At 45.9% G+C, this 24,204-nt stretch overlaps 1 protein-coding gene across 5 annotated transcripts in view; it reads left to right on the top strand.

Annotated features, from left to right (window-relative positions):
* LOC106596983 (prominin-1-A-like) overlaps positions 1 to 23,454 on the top strand; it is a 52,555-nt gene extending 29,101 nt beyond the window's left edge. For 2 of the 5 annotated variants that reach the window (XM_045713837.1, XM_045713836.1), the window contains 6 exons: positions 1,769 to 1,822; positions 2,006 to 2,086; positions 2,186 to 2,254; positions 4,932 to 5,021; positions 8,686 to 8,801; positions 22,436 to 23,454. In XM_045713837.1, the coding sequence (XP_045569793.1) occupies positions 1,769 to 1,822; positions 2,006 to 2,086; positions 2,186 to 2,254; positions 4,932 to 5,021; positions 8,686 to 8,801; positions 22,436 to 22,454 (429 nt within the window). In that variant the 3' untranslated portion in view covers positions 22,455 to 23,454. Of the gene's footprint in view, positions 1 to 1,768; positions 1,823 to 2,005; positions 2,087 to 2,185; positions 2,255 to 4,451; positions 4,911 to 4,931; positions 5,022 to 8,685; positions 8,802 to 22,435 lie in introns of those variants that run through there. The other 3 variants (XM_045713839.1, XM_045713838.1, XM_045713840.1) reach the window with 2 other exon arrangements.
* The last annotated feature ends 750 nt before the right edge of the window (positions 23,455 to 24,204 follow it).

Genomic DNA, 24,204 nt, shown 5'->3' with positions numbered 1-24,204 from the left:
TTAGTGGGACTATCATTTGTTTTTCAACAGGACAATGACCCAACACACCTCCAGGCTGTGTAAGGGCTATTTGACCAAGAAGGAGAGTAATGGAGTGCTGCATCAGATGACCTGACCTCCACAATCACACGACCTCAACCAAATTGAGATGGTTTGGGATGAGTCGGACTGCAGAGTGAAGGAAAAGCAGCCAACAAGTGCTCAGCATATGTGGGAACTCCTTCAAGACTGTTGGAAAAGCATTCCAGGTGAAGCTGGTTGAGAGAACGCCAAGAGTGTGCAAAGCTGTCATCAAGGCAAAGGGTGGCTACTTTGAAGAGTCGCAAATATAAAATATATTTACTACATGATTCCATATGTGTTATTTCATAGTTTTGATGTCTTCACTATTATTCTACAATGTAGAAAATAGTAAAAATAAAGAAAAACTCTTGAATGAGTAGGTGTGTCCAAACTGTTGACTGGTAATGTATGTATTTGTGTTGTAATACTCTGTGGTGCTCGGTGTGTTGTGTTGTTGTGATGTTGATTAACAGCGTTGTGTATTTGTGTTGTAATACTGTGTGGTACTCGGTGTGTTGTGATGTTGTTGTTGATGAACAGCGCTGTGTATTTGTGTTGTAATACTGTGTGGTACTCGGTGTGTTGTGTTGTTGTTGTTGATGAACAGCGCTGTGTATTTGTGTTGTAATACTGTGTGGTACTCGGTGTGTTGTGATGTTGTTGTTGATGAACAGCGCTGTGTATTTGTGTTGTAATACTGTGTGGTACTCGGTGTGTTGTTGTTGTTGTTGATGAACAGCGCTGTGTATTTGTGTTGTAATACTGTGTGGTACTCGGTGTGTTGTGATGTTGTTGTTGATGAACAGCGTTGTGTATTTGTGTTGTAATACTGTGTGGTACTCGGTGTGTTGTGATGTTGTTGTTGTTGATGAACAGCGTTGTGTAAATAAATGGTGTGCGTTAGGTTATTATCGTTCAGCGTTTATCTATTCCTTTTTTTTATTTCTATTCGTTTTCAAATGTTGTTTTTTTTAATAATTTTTTTATAAATTCAGTTTAGTTTCAAGTTAGTTTTCAGACTTGATTTGCTACTTTTTATTCCGTTTTTAGTTTAGATTTTTTAAATTAGATTTTATATTACATTTTAATACTGTACATAAAGTGATCGTCAGATCAATGGTTAGTTTAGGTTTACATTATAAAGTAATTATGGATTTAAAATGAAGAGCACTGAGACTGGTGAAACACAGGTAGTGGAAGGAAACTCGCTCATGTTTACACCAATCCAATGCTTCTCGACTTTAGTACTACATGGAAGAAGAATCAGGTTAGCAGCCTAGATCGTTTGTTCCCCTGTTCGCTGGCGATAGACCCCAGACCCGTCTGAAACGTGGCCTTTTCACCTGGCAGCATTTACCTGCCAGATTCAGTAACTAGACCCGTCTGAAACGTGGCCTTGCCCTGGCAGCATTTACCTGCCAGATTCAGTAACTAGACCCGTCTGAAACGTGGCCTCACACCTGGCAGCATTTACCTGCCAGATTCAGTAACTAGACCCGTCTGAAACGTGGCCTTTCACCTGGCAGCATTTACCTGCCAGATTCAGTAACTAGACCCGTCTGAAACGTGGCCTCACACCTGGCAGCATTTACCTGCCAGATTCAGTAACTAGACCCGTCTGAAACGTGGCCTTGTCCTGGCAGCATTTACCTGCCAGATTCAGTAACTAGACCCGTCTGAAACATGGCCCTCTCCTCTCTTCCAGAGCACTCTCAGCCAGAGCATCCGGCTACTGCAGAGGACAGCTAAGGATCTACCTGTGAGGACGCACACACACACACACACACACACACACACACACACACACACACACACACACACACACACACACACACACACACACACACACACACACACACACACACACACACACACACACACACACACACACACACACACACACACACACACCCTAACTCACCTCTCTCTCTCTCTCTCTCAGGTGAAGGTGACTAACGTCCTTCTTGCCATCGACGAAGCAGAGTATCTCATCACACACAACGCTTCACGCGTGGTAAAACAGGTAAACACACTCACACACACACACACACACACACACACACACACACACACACACACACACACACACACACACTCTAAACAACCTCTCGTTGTTCTGCAGGAGACAGATGTGTACATGCGGAGCCTGATTGGATACTTCAGACAGTACACAGACTGGGTCAAAAACTCTGTAAGTTAGAGTTCTATACCGCCGTTCTAAAGTTTGGGGTCACTAGGAGGTCAGCATCCCAGAGTCGCCTTTTGAAACTTAGACTGGTGTTTAACGGGTACTGCCTTCAGCCAGTCCTAATCTCTCCTCCAGTCCCTCCAGTCCTAACCTCTCCTCCAGTCCTAACCTCTCCTCCAGTCCCTCCAGTCCTAACCACTCCTCCAGTCCTAATCTCTCCTCCAGTCCTAACCTCTCCTCCAGTCCTAACCTCTCCTCCAGTCCTAACCTCTCCTCCAGTCCTAATCTCTCCTCCAGTCCCTCCAGTCCTAACCTCTCCTCCAGTCCTAACCTCTCCTCCAGTCCTAACCTCTCCTCCAGTCCCTCCAGTCCTAATCTCTCCTCCAGTCCCTCCAGTCCTAACCTCTCCTCCAGTCCTAATCTCTCCTCCAGTCCTAACCTCTCCTCCAGTCCTAATCTCTCCACCAGTCCTAACCTCTCCTCCAGTCCTAACCTCTCCTCCAGTCCCTCCAGTCCTAACCTCTCCTCCAGTCCTAACCTCTCCTCCAGTCCTAACCTCTCCTCCAGTCCTAACCTCTCCTCCAGTCCTAACCTCTCCTCCAGTCCTAACCTCTCCTCCAGTCCTAACCTCTCCTCCAGTCCCTCCAGTCCTAATCTCTCCTCCAGTCCTAACCTCTCCTCCAGTCCTAATCTCTCCTCCAGTCCTAATCTCTCCTCCAGTCCCTCCAGTCCTAACCTCTCCTCCAGTCCTAACCTCTCCTCCAGTCCCTCCAGTCCTAACCTCTCCTCCAGTCCTAACCTCTCCTCCAGTCCCTCCAGTCCCTCCAGTCCTAACCTCTCCTCCAGTCCTAACCTCTCCTCCAGTCCTAACCTCTCCTCCAGTCCTAACCTCTCCTCCAGTCCTAACCTCTCCTCCAGTCCTAATCTCTCCTCCAGTCCCTCCAGTCCTAACCTCTCCTCCAGTCCCTCCAGTCCTAACCTCTCCTCCAGTCCTAACCTCTCCTCCAGTCCTAACCTCTCCTCCAGTCCTAACCTCTCCTCCAGTCCTAACCTCTCCTCCAGTCCCTCCAATCCTAACCTCTCCTCCAGTCCTAACCTCTCCTCCAGTCCCTCCAGTCCTAACCTCTCCTCCAGTCCTAATCTCTCCTCCAGTCCTAACCTCTCCTCCAGTCCTAACCTCTCGTCCAGTCCCTCCAGTCCTAACCTCTCCTCCAGTCCTAATCTCTCCTCCAGTCCCTCCAGTCCTAACCTCTCCTCCAGTCCTAACCTCTCCTCCAGTCCTAACCTCTCCTCCAGTCCTAACCTCTCCTCCAGTCCTAACCTCTCCTCCAGTCCTAACCTCTCCTCCAGTCCTAATCTCTCCTCCAGTCCCTCCAGTCCTAACCTCTCCTCCAGTCCTAATCTCTCCACCAGTCCTAACCTCTCCTCCAGTCCCTCCAGTCCTAACCTCTCCTCCAGTCCTAATCTCTCCTCCAGTCCTAATCTCTCCTCCAGTCCTAACCTCTCCTCCAGTCCTAACCTCTCCTCCAGTCCTAATCTCTCCTCCAGTCCTAATCTCTCCTCCAGTCCTAATCTCTCCTCCAGTCCTAATCTCTCCTCCAGTCCTAATCTCTCCTCCAGTCCCTCCAGTCCTAACCTCTCCTCCAGTCCTAACCTCTCCTCCAGTCCTAACCTCTCCTCCAGTCCCTCCAGTCCTAACCTCTCCTCCAGTCCTAACCTCTCCTCCAGTCCTAAGCTCTCCTCCAGTCCTAATCTCTCCTCCAGTCCTAACCTCTCCTCCAGTCCTTAACCTCTCCTCCAGTCCTAACCTCTCCTCCAGTCCTAACCTCTCCTCCAGTCCTAACCTCTCCTCCAGTCCTAACCACTCCTCCAGTCCTAATCTCTCCTCCAGTCCTAATCTCTCCTCCAGTCCCTCCAGTCCTAACCTCTCCTCCAGTCCTAACCTCTCCTCCAGTCCTAATCTCTCCTCCAGTCCTTAACCTCTCCTCCAGTCCTAACCTCTCCTCCAGTCCTAATCTCTCCTCCAGTCCCTCCAGTCCTAACCTCTCCTCCAGTCCCTCCAGTCCTAACCTCTCCTCCAGTCCTAACCTCTCCTCCAGTCCTAACCTAACCTCTCCTCCATATTGTTTAAAGCATATGTGTGTAATGTCTGTGTCCTAGCTAACAGGGGAGAGGGCTCAGTGTAATGTCTGTGTCCTAGCTAACAGGGGAGGTGGCCCAGTGTAATGTCTGTGTGTGTAATGTCTGTGTCCTAGCTAACAGGGGAGGTGGCCCAGTGTAATGTCTGTGTGTGTAATGTCTGTGTCCTAGCTAACAGGGGAGGTGGCCCAGTGTAATGTCTGTGTGTGTAATGTCTGTGTCCTAGCTAACAGGGGAGGTGGCCCAGTGTAATGTCTGTGTGTGTAATGTCTGTGTCCTAGCTAACAGGGGAGGTGGCCCAGTGTATTGTCTGTGTCCTAGCTAACAGGGGAGGTGGCCCAGTGTAATGTCTGTGTGTGTAATGTCTGTGTCCTAGCTAACAGGGGAGGTGGCCCAGTGTAATGTCTGTGTGTGTAATGTCTGTGTCCTAGCTAACAGGGGAGGTGGCCCAGTGTAATGTCTGTGTGTGTATTGTCTGTGTCCTAGCTAACAGGGGAGGTGGCCCAGTGTAATGTCTGTGTGTGTAATGTCTGTGTCCTAGCTAACAGGGGAGGTGGCCCAGTGTAAGCCCATCAGTAACCTCATTGACTCCATGGAGATAGTAGCCTGCAGCTTCATAGTCGACTCAGTGGTAAGATACACAGGAACTGTCTGTCTGAGTCGGTATGTGCTGTCTGTCTGAGTCGGTATGTGATGTCTGTCTGAGTCGGTATGTGATGTCTGTCTGAGTCGGTATGTGCTGTCGGTATGTGCTGTCTGTCTGAGTCGGTATGTGCTGTCTGTCTGAGTCGGTATGTGCTGTCTGTCTGAGTCTGTATGGGATGTCTGTCTGAGTTGGTATGTGCTGTCTGTCTGAGTCGGTATGTGCTCTCTGTCTGAGTCGGTATGTGCTCTCTGTCTGAGTCGGTATGTGCTGTCTGTCTGAGTCGGTATGTGCTGTCTGTCTGAGTCGGTATGTGCTGTCTGTCTGAGTCGGTATGTGCTGTCAGTCTGAGTCGGGTATGTGCTGTCTGTCTGAGTCGGTATGTGCTGTCTGTCTGAGTCGGTATGTGCTGTCTGTCTGAGTTTGTATGTGCTGTCTGTCTGAGTCGGTATGTGATGTCTGTCTGAGTCGGTATGTGCTGTCTGTCTGAGTGGGTATGTGATGTCTGTCTGAGTCGGTATGTGCTGTCTGTCTGAGTCGGTATGTGCTGTCTGTCTGAGTCGGTATGTGCTGTCTGTCTGAGTCGGTATGTGATGTCTGTCTGAGTCAGTATGTGCTGTCTGTCTGAGTCGGTATGTGCTCTCTGTCTGAGTCGGTATGTGCTCTCTGTCTGAGTCGGTATGTGCTGTCTGTCTGAGTCGGTATGTGCTGTCTGTCTGTGTCGGTATGTGCTGTCTGTCTGAGTCGGTATGTGCTGTCTGTCTGAGTTGGTATGTGCTGTCTGTCTGAGTCGGTATGTGCTGTCTGTCTGAGTCGGTATGTGCTGTCTGTCTATGTCGGTATTTGCTGTCTATCTGTGTCAGTATGTGCTGTCTGTCTATGTCGCTATTTGCTGTCTGTCTGTGTCGGTATGTGCTGTCTGTCTATGTCGGTATTTGCTGTCTGTCTGTGTCGGTATGTGCTGTCTGTCTGAGTCGGTATTTGCTGTCTGTCTGAGTCTGTATGTGCTGTCTGTCTGAGTCGGTATGTGCTGTCTGTCTGAGTCTGTATGTGCTGTCTGTCTGAGTCAGTATGTGCTGTCTGTCTATGTCGGTATTTGCTGTCAGTCTGAGTCGGTATCTGCTGTCTGTCTGAGTCGGTATGTGCTGTCTGTTTGAGTCGGTATGTGCTGTCTGTCTGAGTCGGTATGTGCTGTCTGTGTGTTATATAATATATTCTGGTCTGGGTTAAGGTTATATCTCTCTGTGTGTTATATAATATATTCTGGTCTGGGTTAAGGTTATATCTCTCTGTGTGTTATATAATATATTCTGGTCTGGGTTCAGGTTATATCTCTCTGTGTGTTATATAATATATTCTGGTCTGGGTTAAGGTTATATCTCTCTGTGTGTTATATAATATATTCTGGTCTGGGTTAAGGTTATATCTCTCTGTGTGTTATATAATATATTCTGGTCTGGGTTAAGGTTATATCTCTCTGTGTGTTATATAATATATTCTGGTCTGGGTTCAGGTTATATCTCTCTGTGTGTTATATAATATATTCTGGTCTGGGTTCAGGTTATATCTCTCTGTGTGTTATATAATATATTCTGGTCTGGGTTCAGGTTATATCTCTCTGTGTGTTATATAATATATTCTGGTCTGGGTTAAGGTTATATCTCTCTGTGTGTTATATAATATATTCTGGTCTGGGTTAAGGTTATATCTCTCTGTGTGTTATATAATATATTCTGGTCTGGGTTAAGGTTATATCTCTCTGTGTGTTATATAATATATTCTGGTCTGGGTTAAGGTTATATCTCTCTGTGTGTTATATAATATATTCTGGTCTGGGTTCAGGTTATATCTCTCTGTGTGTTATATAATATATTCTGGTCTGGGTTAAGGTTATATCTCTCTGTGTGTTATATAATATATTCTGGTCTGGGTTCAGGTTATATCTCTCTGTGTGTTATATAATATATTCTGGTCTGGGTTCAGGTTATATCTCTCTGTGTGTTATATAATATATTCTGGTCTGGGTTCAGGTTATATCTCTCTGTGTGTTATATAATATATTCTGGTCTGGGTTAAGGTTATATCTCTCTGTGTGTTATATAATATATTCTGGTCTGGGTTCAGGTTATATCTCTCTGTGTGTTATATAATATATTCTGGTCTGGGTTCAGGTTATATCTCTCTGTGTGTTATATAATATATTCTGGTCTGGGTTAAGGTTATATCTCTCTGTGTGTTATATAATATATTCTGGTCTGGGTTAAGGTTATATCTCTCTGTGTGTTATATAATATATTCTGGTCTGGGTTAAGGTTATATCTCTCTGTGTGTTATATAATATATTCTGGTCTGGGTTAAGGTTATATCTCTCTGTGTGTTATATAATATATTCTGGTCTGGGTTAAGGTTATATCTCTCTGTGTGTTATATAATATATTCTGGTCTGGGTTCAGGTTATATCTCTCTGTGTGTTATATAATATATTCTGGTCTGGGTTCAGGTTATATCTCTCTGTGTGTTATATAATATATTCTGGTCTGGGTTCAGGTTATATCTCTCTGTGTGTTATATAATATATTCTGGTCTGGGTTAAGGTTATATCTCTCTGTGTGTTATATAATATATTCTGGTCTGGGTTCAGGTTATATCTCTCTGTGTGTTATATAATATATTCTGGTCTGGGTTAAGGTTATATCTCTCTGTGTGTTATATAATATATTCTGGTCTGGGTTAAGGTTATATCTCTCTGTGTGTTATATAATATATTCTGGTCTGGGTTCAGGTTATATCTCTCTGTGTGTTATATAATATATTCTGGTCTGGGTTCAGGTTATATCTCTCTGTGTGTTATATAATATATTCTGGTCTGGGTTAAGGTTATATCTCTCTGTGTGTTATATAATATATTCTGGTCTGGGTTCAGGTTATATCTCTCTGTGTGTTATATAATATATTCTGGTCTGGGTTCAGGTTATATCTCTTGTGTGTTATATAATATATTCTGGTCTGGGTTAAGGTTATATCTCTCTGTGTGTTATATAATATATTCTGGTCTGGGTTAAGTTTATATCTCTCTGTGTGTTATATAATATATTCTGGTCTGGGTTCAGGTTATATCTCTCTGTGTGTTATATAATATATTCTGGTCTGGGTTCAGGTTAAATCTCTCTGTGTGTTATATAATATATTCTGGTCTGGGTTCAGGTTATATCTCTCTGTGTGTTATATAATATATTCTGGTCTGGGTTCAGGTTATATCTCTCTGTGTGTTATATAATATATTCTGGTCTGGGTTCAGGTTATATCTCTCTGTGTGTTATATAATATATTCTGGTCTGGGTTCAGGTTATATCTCTCTGTGTGTTATATAATATATTCTGGTCTGGGTTCAGGTTATATCTCTCTGTGTGTTATATAATATATTCTGGTCTGGGTTCAGGTTAAATCTCTCTGTGTGTTATATAATATATTCTGGTCTGGGTTCAGGTTATATCTCTCTGTGTGTTATATAATATATTCTGGTCTGGGTTAAGGTTATATCTCTCTGTGTGTTATATAATATATTCTGGTCTGGGTTCAGGTTAAATCTCTCTGTGTGTTATATAATATATTCTTGTCTGGGTTCAGGTTATATCTCTCTGTGTGTTTCTAGAATACCTTCTGGTTCGGTCTGGGTTGCTGCTGTGTGTTCCTCGTCCCCAGCATCATCCTGTCCGTCAAACTGGCCAAGTTCTACAGGAGGATGGATACGGAGGATGTGTTTGAAGAGTAGGTACACTCACCTCACTCACTCACTCACTCACTCACTCACTCACTCACTCACTCACTCACTCACTCACTCACTCACTCACTCACTCACTCACTCACTCACTCACTCACTCACTCACTCACTCACTCACTCACTCACTCCTCACTCCTTCCTCCCTTCCTTTCCTTCCTTCCTCCCTTCCTTCTGTAGTGGCTATTTTCTAGTCTTGAAAACCCGATCCAACAGCGACTAGGATCTGGTCTAAATGACCATAAAGGGAAAACAAACAGGGCGGGTCCTCTTCATGACGGACAGCTCTCCATAACGAATCACGAGGCAGACATGCCACAACCAAACAGGGCGGGTCCTCTTCATGACGGACAGCTCTCCATAACGAATCACGAGGCAGACATGCCACAACCAAACAGGGCGGGTCCTCTTCATGACGGACAGCTCTCCATAACGAATCACGAGGCAGACATGCCACAACCAAACAGGGCGGGTCCTCTTCATGACGGACAGCTCTCCATAACGAATCACGAGGCAGACATGCCACAACGTTGCGAATCCAAATCAAAGTTTTGCAGGCAGAACTTTTTTTGAAGTGGTTTTAGTGAAGGTAGTTGATGCAAACTTGCTAAATACCCTCGTGTGGCTCAGTTGGTAGAGCATGGTGTTGGTATGGTGTTGGCATGGTGTTGGCATGGTGTTGGCATGGTGTTGGCATGGTTGGTAGAGCATGGTGTTTGCATGGTGTTGGCATGGTGTTTGCATGGTGTTGGCATGGTTGGTAGAGCATGGTGTTGGCATGGTGTTGGCATGGTTGGTAGAGCATGGTGTTGGCATGGTGTTGGCATGGTGTTGGCATGGTGTTGGCATGGTTGGTAGAGCATGGTGTTGGCATGGTGTTGGCATGGTTGGTAGGCATGGTGTTGGCATGGTGTTGGCATGGTTGGTAGAGCATGGTGTTGGCATGGTGTTGGCATGGTTGGTAGAGCATGGTGTTTGCATGGTGTTTGCATGGTGTTTGCATGGTGTTGGCATGGTGTTGGCATGGTTGGTAGAGCATGGTGTTTGCATGGTGTTTGCATGGTGTTGGCATGGTGTTGGCATGGTTGGTAGAGCATGGTGTTGGCATGGTGTTTGCATGGTGTTGGCATGGTGTTTGCATGGTGTTTGCATGGTGTTGGCATGGTTGGTAGAGCATGGTGTTGGCATGGTGTTGGCATGGTGTTGGCATGGTTGGTAGAGCATGGTGTTGGCATGGTGTTTGCATGGTTGGTAGAGCATGGTGTTGGCATGGTGTTGGCATGGTGTTTGCATGGTGTTTGCATGGTGTTGGCATGGTGTTTGCATGGTGTTTGCATGGTTGGTAGAGCATGGTGTTGGCATGGTGTTTGCATGGTGTTTGCATGGTGTTGGCATGGTGTTGGCATGGTTGGTAGAGCATGGTGTTGGCATGGTGTTGGCATGGTGTTTGCATGGTGTTTGCATGGTGTTGGCATGGTGTTTGCATGGTGTTGGCATGGTTGGTAGAGCATGGTGTTGGCATGGTGTTTGCATGGTGTTGGCATGGTGTTTGCATGGTGTTTGCATGGTGTTTGCATGGTGTTGGCATGGTGTTTGCATGGTGTTGGCATGGTTGGTAGAGCATGGTGTTTGCATGGTGTTTGCATGGTGTTTGCATGGTGTTGGCATGGTGTTGGCATGGTTGGTAGAGCATGGTGTTGGCATGGTGTTGGCATGGTGTTTGCATGGTGTTTGCATGGTGTTGGCATGGTGTTTGCATGGTGTTGGCATGGTTGGTAGAGCATGGTGTTGGCATGGTGTTTGCATGGTGTTGGCATGGTGTTGGCATGGTGTTGGCATGGTGTTTGCATGGTGTTGGCATGGTTGGTAGAGCATGGTGTTTGCATGGTGTTGGCATGGTGTTTGCATGGTGTTTGCATGGTGTTGGCATGGTGTTGGCATGGTGTTGGCATGGTGTTGGCATGGTTGGTAGAGCATGGTGTTTGCATGGTGTTGGCATGGTTGGTAGAGCATGGTGTTGGCATGGTGTTTGCATGGTGTTGGCATGGTGTTGGCATGGTGTTGGCATGGTTGGTAGAGCATGGTGTTTGCATGGTGTTGGCATGGTTGGTAGAGCATGGTGTTTGCATGGTGTTTGCATGGTGTTGGCATGGTGTTGGCATGGTGTTGGCATGGTGTTGGCATGGTGTTGGCATGGTGTTGGCATGGTGTTTGCATGGTGTTGGCATGGTTGGTAGAGCATGGTGTTTGCATGGTGTTTGCATGGTGTTGGCATGGTTGGTAGAGCATGGTGTTTGCATGGTGTTGGCATGGTGTTTGCATGGTTGGTAGAGCATGGTGTTGGCATGGTGTTGGCATGGTGTTTGCATGGTGTTTGCATGGTGTTGGCATGGTGTTTGCATGGTGTTGACATGGTTGGTAGAGCATGGTGTTGGCATGGTGTTTGCATGGTGTTTGCATGGTGTTTGCATGGTGTTTGTATGGTTGGTAGAGCATGGTGTTTGCATGGTGTTTGCATGGTGTTGGCATGGTTGGTAGAGCATGGTGTTGGCATGGTGTTGGCATGGTGTTTGCATGGTGTTTGCATGGTGTTTGCATGGTGTTTGCATGGTGTTGGCATGGTTGGTAGAGCATGGTGTTGGCATGGTGTTTGCATGGTGTTGGCATGGTGTTGGCATGGTGTTGGCATGGTGTTTGCATGGTTGGTAGAGCATGGTGTTTGCATGGTGTTGGCATGGTTGGTAGAGCATGGTGTTGGCATGGTGTTGGCATGGTGTTGGCATGGTGTTTGCATGGTGTTTGCATGGTGTTGGCATGGTTGGTAGAGCATGGTGTTTGCATGGTGTTGGCATGGTTGGTAGAGCATGGTGTTGGCATGGTGTTGGCATGGTGTTGGCATGGTGTTGGCATGGTGTTTGCATGGTGTTTGCATGGTGTTGGCATGGTGTTGGCATGGTGTTTGCATGGTGTTGGCATGGTTGGTAGAGCATGGTGTTGGCATGGTGTTGGCATGGTGTTGGCATGGTGTTGGCATGGTGTTGGCATGGTGTTTGCATGGTTGGTAGAGCATGGTGTTGGCATGGTGTTGGCATGGTGTTTGCATGGTGTTTGCATGGTGTTGGCATGGTGTTTGCATGGTGTTTGCATGGTGTTTGCATGGTGTTTGCATGGTGTTGGCATGGTGTTTGCATGGTGTTGGCATGGTTGGTAGAGCATGGTGTTTGCATGGTGTTTGCATGGTGTTTGCATGGTGTTGGCATGGTTGGTAGAGCATGGTGTTTGCATGGTGTTTGCATGGTTGGTAGAGCATGGTGTTTGCATGGTGTTGACATGGTTGGTAGAGCATGGTGTTGGCATGGTGTTTGCATGGTGTTTGCATGGTGTTTGCATGGTGTTTGTATGGTTGGTAGAGCATGGTGTTTGCATGGTGTTGGCATGGTGTGCTGGTGTTTGCATGGTGTTGGCATGGTGTTGGCATGGTTGGTAGAGCATGGTGTTTGCATGGTGTTGGCATGGTGTTGGCATGGTGTTGGCATGGTTGGTAGAGCATGGTGTTTGCATGGTGTTTGCATGGTTGGTAGAGCATGGTGTTTGCATGGTGTTCGCAATGCCAGGGTTGTGGGTTCGATTCCCACGGGGGGACCAGTACGGGAAAAAATAAATGTATGAGATGTATGTATTCACTACTGTAAGTGGGTCTGGATAAGAGCGTCTGATAAATGGCTACGATGTACAATGTTTTTTTTTTTTTTTTTAAGAACCTGTTCTCCATCGTATTTAGTATTTAGCATTTAGTATTTTATTTAGTATTTAGTATTTAGTATTTAGTATTTTATTTAGTATTTAGTATTTAGTATTTTATTTAGTACTCAGCACTCAGCACCCCAGCACCTCACTTCAGCACTCAGCACTCAGCACTCCAGCACCCCACTCCAGCACCAGCACCTCACCAGCACCAGCACCAGCACCTCATCCCGCACCCAGCACCAGCACCAGCACCCAGCACCCGCCACTCCCACTCCAGCACTCAGCACTCAGCACCCCCCTCTACCACCAGCACTCAGCACCCAGCACCCTACTCCAGCACCCGCACCAGCACCAGCACTCAGCACCCAGCACCCATCCAGCACCAGCACCCAGCACCCAGCACCCAGCACGCAGCACTCCAGCACCCCACTCTAGCACTCAGCACCAGCACCCAGCACCAGCACCCCACTCCAGCACCAGCACCAGCACCAGCACTCCAGCACCCACTCTAGCACTCCAGCACCCCATCCAGCACCAGCACCCAGCACCCCACTCCAGCACCAGCACTCCAGCACCAGCACCAGCACTCACACCCACCATCTAGCACCCAGCACCAGCACCTCATCTCAGCACTCCAGCACTAGCACCAGCACCCATCTAGCACCCTGCACCAGCACCAGCACCAGCACCAGCACCCCACTCCAGCACCAGCACTCAGCACGCAGCACTCCAGCACTATCTAGCACCAGCACTCAGCACCAGCACCAGCACCTAGCACCTCACCCAGCACCAGCACCCAGCACTCCAGCACCAGCACCAGCACTCAGCACCTACTCCAGCACCAGCACCTCATCCATCTAGCACCAGCACTCAGCACTCAGCACCTCATTTAGCACTCAGCATCTAGCACTCAGCACCTTATTTAGCATCTAGCACTCAGCATTCAGTATTTTTATTTAGTATTTAGTATTTAGTATTTAGTATTTAATATTTTATTTAGTATTTAGTATTTAGTATTTAGTATTTAGTATTTAGTATTTTATTTAGTATTTAGCATTTCATATTTTATTTAGTATTGAGTATTTAGTATTTTATTTAACAGGTAGTGACGAAGGCAGGGATGTAGAGCCTCTATCTCAAAAGAGTCAAGTGAAACCAGACCCTAGCCACTGATTCTCAGGGTCGGGTTTCCTACCATATAACATCTAGCTACCTTTCCCCTGTAGTTAGAACAATGTTATGACTACAACTACTGTTTCCTGAAGGAGGGAAACCAGGTACAACACAACTATTTGGGGAGTCGAACTCTCGCCACTTTGTTTTTGAAGAACTAAAATCACGCCAGACAAGACCAAAGAACTCTGCACCTTACCGGGAGGCCCCACCTTCCACAGGTAATAATCCTCTACACCTTACCGGAAGGGCCCCACCTTCCACAGGTAATAATCCTCTACACCTTACCGGGAGGCCCTACCTTCCACAGGTAATAATCCTCAACACCTTACCGGGAGGCCCTACCTTCCACAGGTAATAATCCTCAACACCTTACCGGAAGGCCCCACCTTCCACAGGTAATAATCCTCAACACTTTACCGGAAGGGCCTACCTTCCACAGGTAATAATCCTCAACTCATTAGCGCTCTTCACCGAGCGCCTAACCGGGCGGCGTGGGGCCGAACAGGTGTGGTACCTCATTCTCCCTCCTTCAGGGATCAGTAGTTAGAGTCGTAATGTTATGTTCCCTGTCCGTCGGGTCAGCTCGGTACCTCATTCTCCCTCCTTCAGGGATCAGTAGTTAGAGTCGTAATGTTATGTTCCCTGTCCGTCGGGTCAGCTCGGTACCTCATTCTCCCTCCTTCAGGGATCAGTAGTTAGAGTCGTAATGTTATGTTCCCTGTCCGTCGGGTCAGCTCGGTACCTCATTCTCCCTCCTTCAGGGATCAGTAGTTAGAGTCGTAATGTTATGTTCCCTGTCCGTCGGGTCAGCTCGGTACCTCATTCTCCCTCCTTCAGGGATCAGTAGTTAGAGTCGTAATGTTATGTTCCCTGTCCGTCGGGTCAGCTCGGTACCTCATTCTCCCTCCTTCAGGGATCAGTAGTTAGAGTCGTAATGTTATGTTCCCTGTCCGTCGGGTCAGCTCGGTACCTCATTCTCCCTCCTTCAGGGATCAGTAGTTAGAGTCGTAATGTTATGTTCCCTGTCCGTCGGGTCAGCTCGGTACCTCATTCTCCCTCCTTCAGGGATCAGTAGTTAGAGTCGTAATGTTATGTTCCCTGTCCGTCGGGTCAGCTCGGTACCTCATTCTCCCTCCTTCAGGGATCAGTAGTTAGAGTCGTAATGTTATGTTCCCTGTCCGTCGGGTCAGCTCGGTACCTCATTCTCCCTCCTTCAGGGATCAGTAGTTAGAGTCGTAATGTTATGTTCCCTGTCCGTCGGGTCAGCTCGGTACCTCATTCTCCCTCCTTCAGGGATCAGTAGTTAGAGTCGTAATGTTATGTTCCCTGTCCGTCGGGTCAGCTCGGTACCTCATTCTCCCTCCTTCAGGGATCAGTAGTTAGAGTCGTAATGTTACGTTCCCTGTCCGTCGGGTCAGCTCGGTACCCCATTCTCCCTCCTTCAGGGATCAGTAGTTAGAGTCGTAATGTTACGTTCCCTGTCCGTCGGGTCAGCTCGGTACCTCATTCTCCCTCCTTCAGGGATCAGTAGTTAGAGTCGTAATGTTACGTTCCCTGTCCGTCGGGTCAGCTCGGTACCTCATTCTCCCTCCTTCAGGGATCAGTAGTTAGAGTCGTAATGTTATGTTCCCTGTCCGTCGGGTCAGCTCGGTACCTCATTCTCCCTCCTTCAGGGATCAGTAGTTAGAGTCGTAATGTTATGTTCCCTGTCCGTCGGGTCAGCTCGGTACCTCATTCTCCCTCCTTCAGGGATCAGTAGTTAGAGTCGTAATGTTATGTTCCCTGTCCGTCGGGTCAGCTCGGTACCTCATTCTCCCTCCTTCAGGGATCAGTAGTTAGAGTCGTAATGTTATGTTCCCTGTCCGTCGGGTCAGCTCGGTACCTCATTCTCCCTCCTTCAGGGATCAGTAGTTAGAGTCGTAATGTTATGTTCCCTGTCCGTCGGGTCAGCTCGGTACCTCATTCTCCCTCCTTCAGGGATCAGTAGTTAGAGTCGTAATGTTATGTTCCCTGTCCGTCGGGTCAGCTCGGTACCTCATTCTCCCTCCTTCAGGGATCAGTAGTTAGAGTCGTAATGTTATGTTCCCTGTCCGTCGGGTCAGCTCGGTACCCCATTCTCCCTCCTTCAGGGATCAGTAGTTAGAGTCGTAATGTTATGTTCCCTGTCCGTCGGGTCAGCTCGGTACCTCATTCTCCCTCCTTCAGGGATCAGTAGTTAGAGTCGTAATGTTACGTTCCCTGTCCGTCGGGTCAGCTCGGTACCTCATTCTCCCTCCTTCAGGGATCAGTAGTTAGAGTCGTAATGTTACGTTCCCTGTCCGTCGGGTCAGCTCGGTACCTCATTCTCCCTCCTTCAGGGATCAGTAGTTAGAGTCGTAATGTTATGTTCCCTGTCCGTCGGGTCAGCTCGGTACCTCATTCTCCCTCCTTCAGGGATCAGTAGTTAGAGTCGTAATGTTATGTTCCCTGTCCGTCGGGTCAGCTCGGTACCTCATTCTCCCTCCTTCAGGGATCAGTAGTTAGAGTCGTAATGTTATGTTCCCTGTCCGTAGGGTCAGCTCGGTACCTCATTCTCCCTCCTTCAGGGATCAGTAGTTAGAGTCGTAATGTTATGTTCCCTGTCCGTCGGGTCAGCTCGGTACCTCATTCTCCCTCCTTCAGGGATCAGTAGTTAGAGTCGTAATGTTATGTTCCCTGTCCGTCGGGTCAGCTCGGTACCTCATTCTCCCTCCTTCAGGGATCAGTAGTTAGAGTCGTAATGTTATGTTCCCTGTCCGTCGGGTCAGCTCGGTACCTCATTCTCCCTCCTTCAGGGATCAGTAGTTAGAGTCGTAATGTTATGTTCCCTGTCCGTCGGGTCAGCTCGGTACCTCATTCTCCCTCCTTCAGGGATCAGTAGTTAGAGTCGTAATGTTATGTTCCCTGTCCGTCGGGTCAGCTCGGTACCTCATTCTCCCTCCTTCAGGGATCAGTAGTTAGAGTCGTAATGTTATGTTCCCTGTCCGTCGGGTCAGCTCGGTACCTCATTCTCCCTCCTTCAGGGATCAGTAGTTAGAGTCGTAATGTTATGTTCCCTGTTAGTCGGGTCAGCTCGGTACCTCATTCTCCCTCCTTCAGGGATCAGTAGTTAGAGTCGTAATGTTATGTTCCCTGTCCGTCGGGTCAGCTCGGTACCTCATTCTCCCTCCTTCAGGGATCAGTAGTTAGAGTCGTAATGTTACGTTCCCTGTCCGTCGGGTCAGCTCGGTACCTCATTCTCCCTCCTTCAGGGATCAGTAGTTAGAGTCGTAATGTTATGTTCCCTGTCAGCTCGGGTACAACACAACTATGGGGAAATAAACATCTGCTTTTCCAACATCTCATTCCAAAATGATGGTCATTAATATGGAGTTGGTCCCCCCCTTTGCTGCTCTAACAGCCTCCACTCTTCTGGGAAGGATTTCCACTAGATGTTGGAACATTGCTGCAGGGACTTGCTTCCATTCAGCCACAAGACCATTAGGGAGGTCGGGTGCTGATGTTGGGTGATTAGGCCCTGGCTCGCAGTCATCGTGCCAATTCATCCCAAAGGTGTTCGATAGGGTTGAGGTCAGGGTGCTCTGCAGGCCAGTCAAGTTCTTCCACACCGATCTCGACAAACCATTTCTGTATGGACCTCGCTTCGTGCACATTGTCATGCTGAAATAGGAAAGGGCCTTCCCCAAACTGTTGCCACAAAATTGGAAGCACAGAATCATCTAGAATGTCATTCTATGCTGTAGCTTTAAGATTTCCCTTCACTGGAACTAAGGGGCCCGAACCATGAAAAACAGCCTCAGACCATTATTCATCCTCCACCAAACTTTACAGTTGGCACTATACATTCGGGCAGGTAGCATTCTCCTGGCATCCGCCAAACCCAGATTTGTCCGTCGGACTGCCAGATGGTGAAGCGTGATTCATCACTCCAGAGAACACGTTTCCAGAGTCCAATGGCGACGAGATTTACACCATTCCAGCTGGCGCTCGGCATTGTGGATGGTGATTTTAAGTTTTTTTTGCGGCTGCCGTGGAAACCCATTTTCATGAAGCTCCCGACAAACAGTTATTGCGCTGCCGTTGCTTCCAGAGGCAGTTTGGAACTCAGCAGTGAGTGTTGCAACCGACGATGGACGATTTTACCCGCTAAAAGAGGATCCGAGGCCTGAGAAGCGCTCGACTCCCTCATCGAGAAAAACAGACAACAATGCAAGTTTTCTCGCGATGTGTAAAGATCTATGTCCGGCCCTGCCGAACATTTCCCTTATCTGGGAGACCCCCCAGGGGTGTACCCTCCACTCCTTAGAGAGACTCCCTCCAACTCCAGGAAATAGGAAATAGGAAATAGGGTTGCCATAACGCTGGAGGAAAGCTAGTAAGTTTCACTCGCCGGACGTTATTCATGCTTGCGGATGTTAGCCAGGAGTCTTTTTAGTCTAAGCTAGGCTCTTTGACCGCAGCACTGTCCGTTTAGAATAACCAAGCAGCTTAACGCTACATATACTTAACAAGAGAGCTACCGCAGCAACTCCACCATGGGGAGGAATAGCTACTAACAGGAATAACTACTAATAGGAATAGCTACTAACAGGAATAACTACTAATAGGAATAGCTACTAATAGGAATAGCTACTAATAGGAATAGCTACTAATAGGAATAGCTACTGATAGGAATAGCTACTAACAGGAATAACTACTAACAGGAATAGCTACTAACAGGAATAGCTACTAATAGGAATAGATACTAACAGGAATATTTACTAATAGGAATAGCTACTAACAGGAATAGCTACTAGCAGGAATAGCTACTAATAGGAATAGCTACTAATATGAATAGCTACTAACAGGAATAGCTACTAATAGGAATAGCTACTAATAGGAATAGCTACGAATAGGAATAGATACTAACAGGAATAGCTACTAATAGGAATTGCTACTAATAGGAATAGATACTAATAGGATTAGCTACTAACAGGAATAGTTACTAACAGGAATAGTTACTAACAGGAATAGAAACTAATAGGAATAACTACTAATAGGAATAGCTACTAACAGGAATAGCTACTAACAGGAATAACTACTAATAGGAATAGCTACTAATAGGAATAGCTACTAATAGGAATAACTACTAATAGGAATAACTACTAATAGGAATAGCTACTAATAGGAATAGCTACTATCAGGAATAACTACTACTAGGAATAGCTACTAATAGGAATAACTACTAATAGGAATATCTACTAATAGGAATAGCTACTAATAGGAATAGCTACTAACAGGAATAGCTACTGACAGGAATAGTTACTAACAGGAATAGCTACTAATAGGAATAGCTACTAACAGGAATAGCTACTAACAGGAATAGCTACTAACAGGAATAGCTACTAATAGGAATAGCTACTAACAGGAATAGCTACTAATAGGAATAACTACTAATAGGAATAACTACTAATAGGAATAGCTACTAATAGGAATAGCTACTATCAGGAATAGCTACTAATAGGAATAGCTACTAATAGGAATAACTACTAATAGGAATATCTACTAATAGGAATAGCTACTAATAGGAATAGCTACTAATAGGAATAGCTACGAATAGGAATAGATACTAACAGGAATAGCTACTAATAGGAATTGCTACTAATAGGAATAGATACTAATAGGATTAGCTACTAACAGGAATAGTTACTAACAGGAATAGTTACTAACAGGAATAGAAACTAATAGGAATAACTACTAATAGGAATAGCTACTAACAGGAATAGCTACTAACAGGAATAACTACTAATAGGAATAGCTACTAATAGGAATAGCTACTAATAGGAATAACTACTAATAGGAATAACTACTAATAGGAATAGCTACTAATAGGAATAGCTACTATCAGGAATAACTACTACTAGGAATAGCTACTAATAGGAATAACTACTAATAGGAATATCTACTAATAGGAATAGCTACTAATAGGAATAGCTACTAACAGGAATAGCTACTGACAGGAATAGTTACTAACAGGAATAGCTACTAATAGGAATAGCTACTAACAGGAATAGCTACTAACAGGAATAGCTACTAACAGGAATAGCTACTAATAGGAATAGCTACTAACAGGAATAGCTACTAATAGGAATAACTACTAATAGGAATAACTACTAATAGGAATAGCTACTAATAGGAATAGCTACTATCAGGAATAGCTACTAATAGGAATAGCTACTAATAGGAATAACTACTAATAGGAATATCTACTAATAGGAATAGCTACTAATAGGAATAGCTACTAACAGGAATAGCTACTAACAGGAATAGTTACTAACAGGAATAGCTACTAATAGGAATAGCTACTAACAGGAATAGCTACTAACAGGAATAGCTACTAACAGGAATAGCTACTAACAGGAATAGCTACTAATAGGAATAGCTACTAACAGGAATAGCTACTAATAGGAATAGCTACTAATAGGAATAGCTACTAACAGGAATAGCTACTAATAGGAATAGCTACTAACAGGAATAGCTACTAACAGGAATAGCTACTAACAGGAATAGCTACTAATAGGAATAGCTACTAACAGGAATAGCTACTAATAGGAATAGCTACTAATAGGAATAGCTACTAACAGGAATAGCTACTAACAGGAATAGCTACTAACTGGAATAGCTACTAACAGAAATAGCTACTAATAGGAATAGCTACTGACAGGAATAGCTACTAACAGGAATAACTACTATCAGGAATAGCTACTAACAGGAATAGATACTAACAGGAATAACTACTAACAGGAATAGCTACTAACTGGAATAGCTACTAACAGGAATAGCTACTAATAGGAATAGATACCTCTGCGGCGCTTGTTAAAGTCTACGTAGGACCGGACCCTTCATCATCAAGTCTGGGATTTATATTTTTATTTATTGTTTTTATTTAACCTTTATTTAACATTGACATTTAAGAACAGATTATTATTTACAGTGACGGCATACCAAAAGGCAAAAGGCCTCCTGCGGGGTTGGGGGCCTTCGATTCAAAATATAAATCAATTAAATTAAAATATAGGACTAAACACACATCACGACAAGTGAGACAACACAACACTACATAAAGAGAGACCTAAGACAACAACACAGCACGGTAGCAACACATGACAACACAGCAAGGCAGCAACACAACATGGTAGCAACACAACACTACATAAAGAGAGACCTAAGACAACAACACAGCACGGTAGCAACACAACACTACATAAAGAGAGACCTAAGACAACAACACAGCATGGTAGCAACACAACACTACATAAAGAGAGACCTAAGACAACAACACAGCATGGTAGCAACACAACACTACATGAAGAGAGACCTAAGACAACAACACAGCATGGTAGCAACACAACACTACATGAAGAGAGACCTAAGACAACAACACAGCATGGTAGCAACACATGACAACACAGCAAGGCAGCAACACAACATGACAACACAGCATGGCAGCAACACAACACTACATGAAGAGAGACCTAAGACAACAACACAGCATGGCAGCAACACAACATGGTGTCAACACAACATGACAACACAGCATGGTGTCAACACAACATGACAACACAGCATGACAACACAACATGACAACACAGCATGGTAGCAACACAACACTACATAAAGAGAGACCTAAGACAGCAACACAGCATGGCAGCAACACAACATGGTGTCAACACAACATGACAACACAGCATGGTGTCAACACAACATGACAACACAGCATGACAACACAACATGACAACACAGCATGGTGTCAACACAACATGACAACACAGCATGACAACACAACATGACAACACAGCATGGTGTCAACACAACATGACAACACAACATGGTGTCAACACAACATGACAACACAACATGGTAGCAGCACAACATGACAACACAGCATGACAACACAACATGGTAGCAACACAACATGACAACACAACATGGTAGCAACACAACATGACAACACAACATGACAACACAACATGGTAGAAACACAACATGACAACAACATGGTAGCAGCACAACATGACAACAACATGGTAGCAGCACAACATGACAACAACATGGTAGCAACACAACACGATACAAACATTATCGGGAACAGACAACAGCACAAAGGGCAAAGACGGTAGAGACAACAATACATCACACAAAGCAGCCACAACTGTCCTCCCCTCCTCTCCTCCTCTCCTCTCCCTTCCCCTCCTCTCCTCCTCTCCTCTCTCCTCTCTCCTCCCCTCCTCTCTCCTCCTCTCCTCTCTCCTCCTCTCCTCCTCTCCTCTCTCCTCTCCTCTCTCTTCCTCTCCTCTCTCCTCCTCTCCTCTCTCCTCTCTCCTCTCTCTCTCTCCTCTCCTCTCTCCTCCTCTCTCCTCTCTCCTCCTTTCTTCTCTCCTCTCTCTTCCCTCCTCTCTCCTCCTCTCCTCTCTCCTCTCCTCTCCTCTCCTCTCCTCTCCTCTCCTCTCCTCTCCTCTCCTCTCTCCTTTCTCCCTCTCCTCTCTCCTCCCCTCCTCTCTCCTCTCTCCTCTCTCTTCCCCTCCTCTCTCCTCCTCTCCTCTCCTCTCCTCCTCTCCTCTCTCTCCCCCTCCTCTCTCCCTCCTTCACTCCTTGTGTATTTTGATGTTGTTAATAATGTTAAATATTCTGTTCTCATCCTCAGGGGCCAAGAAAACTGGTAGAGAAACAAAGGTGGGAAAGAGAAAGAGAACACAACACAACAACCAAAGAAGACAGAACTCTGCTGATCTCCGCCCCACAACAACCTGATTGGACAAGGACCTTAGCTGCCAGCCAATTACAGTAGCCCAAATGATTTCGCTGTACGTTCCATCGCCCAATCACAACACTAGTTCTGTCTGACGTCACCATAGTCTCTGAACACTTCACCTGTGTAAACATGTTGCTGGATTATTTCTATATAGTTGATTTGATATATCAGAGTTATTATAGACCAGAGTTCTGTTCGTTTCTACTCAGTTGTACATTTTATACGCTTTCAACACATTTGAAAGTTTTATATATATATTTTTTAAATGTAATATGTTAGCATGTTAGCATGTTAGCGGACGCTAGCTACCAAACCATGTTAGCATGTTAGCGGACGCTAGCTACCAAACCATGTTAGCATGTTAGCGGACGTTAGCTACCAAACCATGTTAGCATGTTAGCGGACGCTAGCTACCAAACCATGTTAGCATGTTAGCGGACGTTAGCTACCAAACCATGTTAGCATGTTAGCGGACGCTAGCTACCAAACCATGTTAGCATGTTCGCAGACATTAGCTAAAAAAAACAACATGTTAACATGTTAGAGGACGCTAGCTACCAAACCATGTTAGCATGTTCGCAGACATTAGCTAAAAAAAACAACATGTTAGCATGTTAGCGGACGCTAGCTACCAAACCATGTTAGCATGTTCGCAGACATTAGCTAAAAAAAAAAAAAAACATGTTAGCATGTTAGCTAGCGGACGCTAGCTGCTCGTTGTTTGACAGCGTGTAACCGTCGCATTGACGCAGCTGTGTTGTCACGACTGTGATGTCATTCTGTGATGTCACGACTGTGATGTCACGACTGTGATGTCATATCGGTGATGACAGGACTGTGATGTCACGACTGATCTCACTGCAGGCTCTGAATCTGTGAATAAAGATTTCAGTGACGCCGTCTCCACTGTCTGTCCGTCCTGCTGTCTGTCTGTCCGTCCGTCCCTCTATAACATAAACTCAGCAGAAAAAAGAAACGTCCTCTCGCTGTCAACTGTGTTTATTTTCAACAAACTTAACATGTGTAAATATTTGTATGAACAAAACAAGATTCAACAACTGAGACATAAACTGAACAAGTTCCACAGACATGTGACTAACAGAAATTGTATAATGTGTCCCTGAACAAAGGGGGGGGGGGGGTCAAAATCAAAAGTAACAGTCAGTATCTGGTGTGGCCACCAGCTGCATTAAGTACTGCAGTGCATCTCCTCCTCATGGACTGCACCAGATTTGCCAGTTCTTGCTGTGAGATGTTACCCCACTCTTCCACCAAGGCACCTGCAAGTTCCTGGACATTTCTGGGGGGGGAATGGCCCTAGCCCTCACCCTCCGATCCAACAGGATTCAGACGTGCTCAATGGGATTGAGATCCGGGCTCTTCGCTGGCCATGGTAGAACACTGACATTCCTGTCTTGCAGGAAATTCACGCACAGAACGAGCAGTATGGCTGGTGGCATTGTCATGCTGGAGGGTCATGTCAGGATGAGCCTGCAGGATGGAAGGATTGTGCGTTCCTGGTGTGACTCGGGCAGTTGTTGTTGCCATCCTGTACCTGTCCCGCAGCTGTGATGTTCGGATGTACCGATCCTGTGCAGGTGTTGTTACACGTGGTCTGCCACTGCGAGGACGATCAGCTGTCCGTCCTGTCTCCCTGTAGC

The sequence above is a fragment of the Salmo salar genome, unplaced genomic scaffold (assembly GCF_905237065.1).
Source record: "Salmo salar unplaced genomic scaffold, Ssal_v3.1, whole genome shotgun sequence".
Taxonomy (NCBI): Eukaryota; Metazoa; Chordata; class Actinopteri; order Salmoniformes; family Salmonidae; genus Salmo; species Salmo salar.
The sequence above is the reverse complement of the archived record's forward strand: the minus strand, read 5'-3'. Positions and strand labels throughout refer to the sequence as shown.